Consider the following 11,130-nt stretch of genomic DNA (forward strand, 5'->3'; position numbering starts at 1 on the left):
TATGGACAAGTAAATAAGGACGGAGGGAATATGTAACAGAAATACCCAAAAAGGAATATGCTTACAGGCATCTGAGAATAATAATTACGATCAGGCGATCTTCGTAATAAAAGAGACATTTGGCGATAAGCTCATTGCTTATTTTGGAAGAATCATCATTAGTTCAAAGTTCAAAATGTGCTCCCATTCAAATGTTCGGAGCTATGTTATCAGATCTTCTAAAAGTAGTGCATTATTCGAGGATCTGAAATGAATGCAACAACAATTTTCAGAGAGTCCGATAAACTATGGATTAGATGTAATATGTATTAAGGAAGTATTCCTGAACCACAACTTGGTTAACCTTGTCAGGAATAACAATTGACAATTCAATACTCCATCACATAGTAAAACATTCAAACATAGTAGATGAAACATGCTGCACCAGAATTATAACTAAGCTTCATAATCTCCAAAAAAAACAAAGGTATTTTTCAGTGTCTCCCAGTCCTCGACCTCGATAACTGACCTGACATGGTACATAAATTTTTGGAGGTGTCTAGGTGATCATTTTGTAAGTTGGAGTGTTCAACTATAATAATGAAGGCGAGGTGAGTATCTAGACGTGCATACTCAAAGAGTTAAAGTTGGAGTGCTTAATAGTCAGTCGATGCCAAATTTAAGTGTGTTCATGTGTTATGTCTTCATAAATTAGCACAGTAAAACATCCAAACACATAAAAGAGCAAACATTCTACACCAGAATTAGAAACTAAACTTCATAATCTCCAAAAACAAGAGTATTATTCATTGTTCACAAGAAGACTAGTAAAACATAAAAAGCAAGAATTAGTAGCCTCATCATCATACTAAACAAAAAGAGAAAAAAAAACCTCCAAAGTGCCTTGAGAATATCCTCAGAGCACTGCTAACATTGAAAGCTCCACCTTCCTCCAAATTCAAGATTTTAACAACCCCATCTTTTACAAGCATGTAATACCTTCTAACACCAAGTCCAACAGGCCCATCACTAAGATCAAGCTCACACCCAATAGCCTTAGTAAACTCCATATTCCCATCACTCAACATCATCACCTCATCACTGATTCCCAAATTCTCCTTCCAAGATTTCATCACAAATGCATCATTTACCGAAATACAAGCAATTGTGACAACCCCTTTAGCCGTAAAGCTCCTTAGATTTCTCCACGAAACCAGGAAGATGCTTTTGAGAACAAGTGTGTGTAAAAGCACCAAGAACAACAAAAAGAAGTCTTTTTTTTTTTACCAGAAGTAAGGTAAGAAACTATTAGAACTACTTACATTGCCCAAAATCTCTTCACAATGTACTCAGCCAAAGTTTTAATCTTTTACTTCCAAGTTAATTTAGGAAAGCATTCCTGAATCTCAAGTTGGGTGGCATTGTCAGGAATCAGAACAAATGTTCATATTGTAAGACATAATACATAAACAAACACTCAAATTTGGCCTACCAGGCAAGTAAACATTCCAACTTTAAGAATGCACATCTAGACACCTCAACTTGGTCTCAACTGACAACTAAACACTCCAACTCGTTGCATTGTTTCTCGTGGACACCCGATGCTAACATGACACATAATTTTTGGAGGTGTCAAGTTGATCATTTGGTAAGTTGGAGTGTTCAACTGAAACAATAAAGACGGGTTGAGATATCTAGATGTGCATGCTCAAAGTTGGAGGCCAAATTAAAGTGTATGTTTATGTATTATGCCTTCATAAAAAGACAATCCAATAATTCATCACAGTAAAACATCCAAACACATAAAAGAGCATACATTTTAGACCATAATTAGAAACTAAACTTCATAATCTCCAAAAACAAGAGTATTATTCAATGTTCACAAGAAAGCTAGTAAAACAAAAAAAGCAAGATTTAGTAGCCTCATCATCATAATCAACAAAAAGAAAGAAAAAACCTCTAAAGGGCCTTGAGAATATCCTCAGCACTACTAACATTGAAAGCTCCACCTTCCTCCAAATTCAAGATTTTAACAACCCCATCTTCCACAAGCATAGAGTACCTTCTAGACCTAACACCAAGTCCAACAGGCTTATCACTAAGATCAAGCTCACACCCAATAGCCTTAGTAAACTCCAAATTCCCATCACTCAACATCATCACCTCATCCCCAATTCCCAAATTCTCCTTCCAAGATTTCATCACAAAGGCATCATTCACAGAAATACAAGCAATTGTGTCAACCCCTTTAGCCTTAAGCTCCTTAGACTTCTCCACAAAACCTGGAAGGTGTTTTTGTGAACAAGTAGGTGTAAAAGCACCAGGAACAGCAAAAAGAATGGTTTTTCTTCCAGCTGTGAGGTCTGAAACTGAAAGGGTCTTGAGTTCATCGGAGGAATCGAAGTAAGAAAAGGTGGAATTGGGGAGTCTGTCTCCGACAGATATGGTGGCGGAGATTCTTGAAGTGGCGGAGGTGGAGTATTTCAGAGATGGTAAATGGTGAATGGGTTGTTTGAGTTTTAGAGGGAGAGATGAAAATTGGGAAGAAGAGGAGAAAAGATTGGTTTTTATGGGGGAAAGAAGAGAAAGGGGTTTTGGGGTTGAGGGTTTTAGGAGGAGTTTTGAGAGGATGAAGGAAGCAGAAGCAGTGGTGGCAGCCATGGTTGAGCTCTGTGAGTGTGTCACTGTGTGTGTGTGTGTGTGTGTTTTTTGAGATTATTTGTGCTGTCTGTGATTTATCTTTTTTTTTTGTTTTGTTTTTTTCACTCGGTGTTCGGAACACATTGAAGTTTCGACTAAATTTGAATTGCGCACTTCAGGGCTCATTTGAGGATGACGCTTCCAACACGATATTTTCGATACCCAGGACTCGAACTCGATGAAATACTCCTATCAGTGCATCACAATCCATATAAAATTCACGGCAACTATAATTTCTATCACAAATTCTATCCTTTGGGGTAAATAATTTTTTTGAAACCACATCAAAGATATAAATCAATATAAGCAAATTTTGTGTGACAAATTCGACTCAAAAGGTATTATGAAAAAAATGATCTAACCATCTTGAAGGACAATATGTAAATACATTCTAAATTTACACATTGTCCTTTAAGATGGTTAGATCAATTTTTAGTTATGTAATTTAGGACTTATTTAGTTATGAAATAAATTATTTCAGAATTAATGATTTGAGCATTACTTATTTTAAAATTATTACTTCATCCTTGAAATAAATCTAATTTTGAGATAAGTTATAAATATAATTTCGAGTTGGCCTTTTATGTGGCTTTTTGGCCACTTTTGGGTCCAGGAGAAACTATGAAGGGTTAGATTTTGGAAAGGTGACAAAGATATTTTCAAGAAGTTGACACATAGCATTTATTCCTTTACTTTGTGTATATTACTCATCCATCATAGTTTAATATAAAATAAAATGTATATAAAAATAAAAACTTTTGTGATTTATGACGGGTGATAATAAGATTGATCATAATTCATAAGGCATACACGTTTGTAATGGTACAAATTACTTTACTAAAATTAATGTGAAAACTTTAAACTTAAAAAAATATTTTAAATACGAAAAAGGAGTGTTGTTTCGAATTAACAAAAAATGTGCTATACAAATTTTTATTTGAATTCAGATGTTAAAATTAGGGGTGTGCACTATTTGAATTAAACCGAAAAATCAAATCAAATCAAATCGAATTTTAATTTGTATTGATTTTTTGGATTTTTGGTTTGGTTTTGAATATATAATTTACTTTGTTTGGTTTTTTGGTTTGATTTCGGATTTTAAAAAATAAAAATAAAAAAACTGAAAAAACCCGAAATATATATATATATATATATATATATATATATGTGTGTGTGTGTGTGTGTGTGTGTGTGTGTGTGTGTGTGTTTAGAATTAAGTTGGAGTTAACCATTTTTGTCCTTTTTTAGTTATTTGTATTATGGTTTAGTTTTTTTTTTATGTTTGAACATCTATAATTGATATACTTTTAAGTATTGTGTTTTATGTTTTACTTGTGATTTATATTAAAAAGTATATTTAAGAAATTCAATATTATATATATATATATAATTTTTTTCAAATTGCAAACATAACTTTGTTATGTTTCTAATTATTTACATAACCGATTAACCGAACCGAAAAAACCCAAACCAAACCAAATTTATTTTGGTTCGGATTGGGTTACACTTCTTCATAACCAAAAACCGAAAAACCCAAACCGAATGCACACCCCTAGTTAAAACATCTAACTTTAAACACAAAAATTTTCACTTCAATTTATAAGTATGAAGTTAATTTTAAAGCAACTAAATAAGTGCCTTCCAATATTTGTACACTTTCCCAAGAGGAGAAGAATCGACCTAGTCCTCTCGTCCTAAGGTTGGCTCCTAGCTAAACCTTCATCATCTGCTTGCTTGGTCACGAAACAGAATAAAGTGAGTGGTTAAATTTTAAATAATTTGCAAACTCTAATTGAAATTAAATTAAAGCCCAATCCCTTTTGTCCACATTTTGAAAAGACCTTTTGAAAATGGATGTTGGGCTTAGCCCATATAAACAGTAGCTAAAAATGATGTTAGGCCCATTAAGTTAATATCTGTATGATAGTAGAAAAATTACAATGACATAGTTGTTCAAGCATAAATTTCATGTGTTTGACGGAATGGAAAGAAAGTGTAATGGAGAGGAGCCGATTCAGGACTAAGGGGCCGTTTGGTTACTGGTTAGAGTTAAGCAGGTATTAATTATGGAGGGTTTAGTTATGCAGGGTTTAGTTATGCAAGTGTTAGTTATGCAGGATTTAATTATGCAGTTATTAGTTATGCAGGTATTAGTTATGTAGAATTTAGTTATGCAGGGTTTAATTATGCAAGTATTAGTTATGCATATATTATTTAATTATGTAGAGATCACAATGCATAAATTATTAACTAATAAATATTAAATTTGTTGTAAATTAATATATATATTACTTACAAATAAATAAGTAAGCAAATAGTATAAATTTTCCCTCTTTTTGAATAAAAAGTAAAGAAAAAAAATTCTCCCTCTATACTTAATTGGGAATGCTATTTTTTGATTTTGTTATTTTTTTATGTTTATAACTTATAAAAATAAAATACGATTAATATATTTCAAGTACATTATAATATCCTATTTTATATAATGTAAATATTCTATCAATATGTTGTATATATTGTTTATACAGTTTTAATATACCAAATAAATGAATTATGTATAAATTCATATCCTAAACAAAATAATAATACATGTTAATTAAAGAAGTGGAATATATTTAATAATATATAACGCTATATACAATTCAATTTGTAATATTAATAAAATATTACATTTGGATTTCAAATGAAAACGGAAAAAAAAAAGTTAGGAAAATAGCATAGTTGGATAACATTTTCAATGAAAATAATTAAAAATAAATCAATAAGGGTAAATGTGTAATTTACTATTTTAATACATGTATAACTAATACCTGTATAACTTATTCCACCTTCTACCCTACATAACTTATACATAGATTCCCTCATAAGTTATGTTGGTATTAATTATGTAGGACTACAAAAAACACAACCAAACACCGTATAAAATTAATACATAAATAACTTTTATACAATATTTAGAATTCTACCAACCAAACGTGGTAAAAGTAATGCAACTTTTTATACATGGATAAAATGCAACTTATACAGTAACCAAACGCCCCCTAAGGGTTCATCCAAACTTCCTTGAGTGGAAAATTACATTATTTATATTTGATTAATAATATTATAGTGGATGTTAAACCCTTTTTAACTTCTTTGATTCAGTTACTGTAACTCATATTTGTTATTGTCTTGACATATTGATGAGTATATAGTATTCAACTCGTAAGTGGGAATAAAGTGTCACAAAATTAGAAAGGTTATTTCTGATGTAGCAATGGCTCAAAAATCGTATGAATCCCATTGCGTCCCTAGCTCCACCCATGGTAACATCGTGGTTAACTTACCTCATAAGTTCAAACCACGCGCAGAGTTCATCTACTTTTTTCAAATTTTCTTGATAAATTTTTTGGCTCCGCTGATGTTTTATGAAGATATTAGCTCTGTATTGTGAAATTTGAAACCAAATTTATTACATCTAAGTAAAAAGTAAAGGGAAAAAAATTCAATCTTTTTTGCATATCTTCTTCTTTGTAATATGATGCTGCATTTAACCATAGGCCTCTTTCTGGGAATATACACAAAGAGAACAAACAGGATTCGAGCCCTGTGGGACAAGGCTCGAATCACTTTCATGTTTGAAATTACCTAAAAAGAATATAACCAACTATTCATCTCTTTACAAATGATCAAAAAACAGACCCCAAAACAAGAAAGGCGCGCAACGCCACTTCTTTTGGTGCTACTGAGGGGGAGCACAGGGCGAAAAAGCTTAAGATTCATACCATAAAATNTTGTAAATTAATATATATTACTTACAAATAAATAAGTAAGCAAATAGTATAAATTTTCTCTCTTTTTGAATAAAAAGTAAAGAAAAAAAATTCTCCCTCTATACTTAATTGGGAATGCTATTTTTTGATTTTGTTATTTTTTTTATGTTTATAACTTATAAAAATAAAATACGATTAATATATTTCAAGTACATTATAATATCCTATTTTATATAATGTAAATATTCTATCAATATGTTGTATATATTGTTTATACAGTTTTAATATACCAAATAAATGAATTATGTATAAATTCACATCCTAAACAAAATAATAATACATGTTAATTAAAGAAGTGGAATATATTTAATAATATATAACGCTATATACAATTCAATTTGTAATATTTTAATTACATTTGGATTTCAAATGAAAACAGAAAAAAAAAAGTTGTTCGTGTATTCAAAAAAAGTTAGGAAAATAGCATAGTTGGATAACATTTTCAATGAAAATAATTTAAAATAAATCAATAAGGGTAAATGTGTAATTTACTATTTTAATACATGTATAACTAATACCTGTATAACTCATTCCACCTTCTACCCTGCATAACTTATACATAGATTCCCTCATAAGTTATGTTGGTATTAATTATGTAGGACTATAAAAAACAGAACCAAACACCGTATAAAATTAATACATGAATAACTTTTATATAATATTTAGAATTCTACCAACCAAACATGGTATAAGTTATGTTGACTTTTCCACCTAAAACAAAATTTCTACCAAACATGGTAAAAGTAATGCAACTTTTTATACATGGATAAAATGCAACTTATACAATAACCAAACACCCCCTAAGGGTTCATCCAAACTTCCTTGAGTGGAAAATTACACTATTTATATTTGATTAATAATATTATAATGGATGTTAAACCCTTTTTAACTTCTTTGATTCAGTTACTGTAACTCATATTTGTTATTGTCTTGACATATTGATGAGTATATAGTATTCAACTCGTAAGTGGGAATAAAGTGTCACAAAATTAGAAAGGTTATTTCTGATGTAGCAATGGCTCAAAAATCGTATGAATCCCATTGCGTCCCTAGCTCCACCCATGGTAACATCGTGGTTAACTTACCTCATAAGTTCAAACCACGCGCAGAGTTCATCTACTTTTTTCAAATTTTCTTGATAAATTTTTTGGCTCCGCTGATGTTTTATGAAGATATTAGCTCTGTATTGTGAAATTTGAAACCAAATTTATTACATCTAAGTAAAAAGTAAAGGGAAAAAAATTCAATCTTTTTTGCATATCTTCTTCTTTGTAATATGATGCTGCATTTAACCATAGGCCTCTTTCTGGGAATATACACAAAGAGAACAAACAGGATTCGAGCCCTGTGGGACAAGGCTCGAATCACTTTCATGTTTGAAATTACCTAAAAAGAATATAACCAACTATTCATCTCTTTACAAATGATCAAAAAACAGACCCCAAAACAAGAAAGGCGCGCAACGCCACTTCTTTTGGTGCTACTGAGGGGGAGCACAGGGCGAAAAAGCTTAAGATTCATACCATAAAATCAGTTTCATGCTCGTTGACTAAGAGTTGGGGACGAAAGTACCAACGTAACCAAATCCAACGATGAGAAAGGCGAATGCTTGAATGAAGAGGTAGAGGAAATAGTGGTTAGTACCAAATGCAATGTCATAACATCCACAGAAGAAGAGGTATGCACCAGCAGCAAACTCTAACAAATGAATCCTGTCGATAAAGGAAACTTTATTAGTCTTGTAAATTGTCCAACGATAACTGAAACTCGTATTTGTAAGATGAAATGTTACCTGTCACCTAGCCTCATTCGATGTTTTTTAAACGCTTTGGTAGCTGATTTTAACTTCAGAGCGTCCCCTAATTTCTCTGTGACAATCCATTCGTTCACTCGTCCTGCCTCCAACAAGCCGATGAAGGTGGCCTTAGTACGGTGCAGTGACATTACATTCTCGAAAAGGATCCAAAATACCAGCAGATGGAGTGACCTGTTTTCATTTCAGGAACGACGAATTAGTTAAACTAATAATGCATGATCAGTTTTAAAGGAGTAAGGTATCATTTGCTCGCTACAATGTCACTTAGGCATATTTATCATGTATAATATTTGATGATTGAAAATCTAAGAGGTCGTTTGGTACGTGGTGGATAAAGTGGGATATCTCAAGATTAAGTTTTGAATCATCCCATCCCAGAACTATATAGCCTATGAACCAAATGACCCCTAATGTATCATGTTAACTTTCAGCCGTTAGGACTACAGCGTTATCAAGAAAACGAAGTAGGAGTGATGCAATGCGAGTATAGGGAGAACTGACCTTGGAGTTCCAACAGCATTGAGCAGCGTAATGATGGCAGGAATGTAAACAGCTCCCCACTTCGGAACCTCAACTTCAGGTACTAATACAGTGGCGGGTAATACCACAACATAGAATATGAAAGTAACAATATGAGCTACAACCTTTCTAACGAAGAAGAAGCTGTAAATCACATGAACCTTCTTCCACAAAGACACTTTCTGCAAGCAAACAAAGCCGATAAACAGAAGTTCAACGGGGACTTAGATTGAGTACTATAAACAGTCTTTAGGAAATCGAAATATGGGAATGGCGATTTTAGTATTACCTTGTTTCTTATGATCTCCATACACATTTTCCTGAAGAGATTGGCTGGGCCACAGGACCAACGATGTTGTTGATAACGATAGGCCTTCAATGTACTTGGTAATTCGTTTTTTACCTATATGATGGAGCAACGGCAGCAACATGTTATTAACAACGGCCACATACTCTATGTCATTTTCTCGATTTGTATACATGATAAATGATCACCACGACTACTTCAGTCCATACCATATTAAGGCTAATGAATGTCTTTCTTAAAGGGCATGCCAAAACTTAAAAGACAGATAATATGGACAAGAGATAGTATATTGTAGCATCCATTTATCTATCATTTCGTGACAACGGATAAGAAATGTCAGATGAGAATTATGTGTGAAAACCTTAAAAGACGGATAATATGGTCTACGGACCACTCATTATTGTGTTTATTTATCTATCATTTGAGACAGCAAATGCGAAAGACTGATAATATGGACTACAAATCGTGTTCTATAGTGCTTATTTATCTATCATTTCAAGACAACGAATAAGAAATGTTAGACGGGGATAATATGGACTCTGGGATTGTATTTTATAGTGTTAACCTATCATTTCGAGACAACAGACAAGAAATGTCAGATGGGGAATATGTTTAGAAACCTTAAAAGACAGATAATACGAACTACAGATAGTACATTATAGTGTTTATTTATCTTTCATTTCGAGACAACGGATAAAAGAAATGTCAGACAGGGGAGTATGTACCTTGACTGAACCAAGGAACAAGAATTTCCAGCCCTTGAGACTAGCACGGACAGCAAGGTCCATATCCTCAACCGTTGTCCTGTCCTTCCAACCTCCAGCCTCATCTATCGCGGCGATTCTCCAAACACCAGCAGTGCCTGTATTTTTTTGTTCCAGACACAACATTTCATAGTTACATATACATTTGTTGGACCACAATGAATTCACAGAACATGTAGAGTTCAATATTTTTCTTGGACCACTACTATTATTAGTTGTTGTTTCATTTAAAACTTCATTGAAGACAATTTACACAAAACTAACATGTTGCTTACTGACTTGTCACTTTCAAGTAAAGAGCGGATTCAGAATTTTAAGCTACAAGTTCCTATAGCGACTTCCAAGTTAATTAATAATACAATAGTAGTTGGATGCACAATCAAATATTTATAAATAATATGGAGAATTAATACCATTAAATCCGAAAAAAGCATGTGTAGAAGAGCCAACTTCTTGCTCCACAGAGAAATGATAATCCAATGACATTTCTTGCATTCTTGTCATTAGACATTCATCAGCATTAACTGCAAAAATCACCAACCAATAAATAAATAAATTATTTCATTACAATAACAATAATATATCTAGTGTAATCCCACGAGTGATAGCAATGGCAGAGCTAGAAATTTGGTGAAGAATGTGCAAAATAAAATATACACTCATAATAACTAATTTTAACCTATGTACACGACATAATTTTTTAACAAAAGGTGTGCACTGGACCACCCTTCGTTTAAGGTGGTTCCGCCCATGCTAGAAAGGGTGGTGTATAAAGATCTTACCCTCCAATGTTGTGCAGGTAAAAAAGTTGTTTCTAATCCTCGATTCAAGTATAACATAAGGTAACACAAGAATTAATGTGAAAATTGAAACAAAGAAAATAACAAGGTACTAACTAATACAATCGAAGAATAAACCAATATTTTTCTAACAGGCATTTTTAAAAATGTTTGAGTTATATTCATTTATTTAATTTAACAATTTAATTTGACCTATTAAAATAAAAATTAAAAAAATTCTCAAAGACACCAAAAATAGTGTCGGCTAGTAAAAAAGAATGTTCTTAGGTCCACCATTTTTATTGCACATGCAATTGTTGCTTAAAGAGGTACAAGACAAAAGGACAAAAATACCCTTGTCATTATCAGTAATTCCAAAAATGACCTTGCCTTTAAGAATGTAAAAAGATTTTTCTTTGTAGAAATAGCACTTCCTAATTGGCTTCTTTAAGTA

The 11,130-nt window shown here is 32.3% G+C and overlaps 2 protein-coding genes and 1 pseudogene across 2 annotated transcripts; all 3 read right to left on the minus strand.

Moving 5' to 3' along the window:
* Positions 1-699: 699 nt before the first annotated feature.
* LOC125851793 (peroxiredoxin-2E-2, chloroplastic-like) lies at positions 700-1,507 on the minus strand (annotated as a pseudogene).
* A 301-nt stretch (positions 1,508-1,808) lies between these two features.
* On the minus strand, positions 1,809-2,671 carry LOC125851792 (peroxiredoxin-2E-2, chloroplastic-like). Its single transcript, XM_049531539.1, has one exon. It carries the CDS (start codon positions 2,638-2,640, stop codon positions 1,939-1,941), a length of 702 nt encoding a protein of 233 aa, XP_049387496.1. The 5' UTR covers positions 2,641-2,671; the 3' UTR covers positions 1,809-1,938.
* A 5,175-nt stretch (positions 2,672-7,846) lies between these two features.
* LOC125851791 (glucomannan 4-beta-mannosyltransferase 9-like) lies at positions 7,847-10,440 on the minus strand (the record flags this gene model as incomplete). The annotated part of the gene is made up of 6 exons (XM_049531538.1): positions 7,847-8,203; positions 8,284-8,478; positions 8,809-9,008; positions 9,116-9,229; positions 9,859-9,995; positions 10,311-10,440. Coding segments are annotated over 6 exons (939 nt in total), but the record flags the coding sequence as incomplete, so codon positions are not given.
* Positions 10,441-11,130: the final 690 nt, after the last annotated feature.

The sequence above is a fragment of the Solanum stenotomum genome, unplaced genomic scaffold, assembly GCF_019186545.1.
Source record: "Solanum stenotomum isolate F172 unplaced genomic scaffold, ASM1918654v1 scaffold30157, whole genome shotgun sequence".
Taxonomy (NCBI): domain Eukaryota; kingdom Viridiplantae; phylum Streptophyta; class Magnoliopsida; order Solanales; family Solanaceae; genus Solanum; species Solanum stenotomum.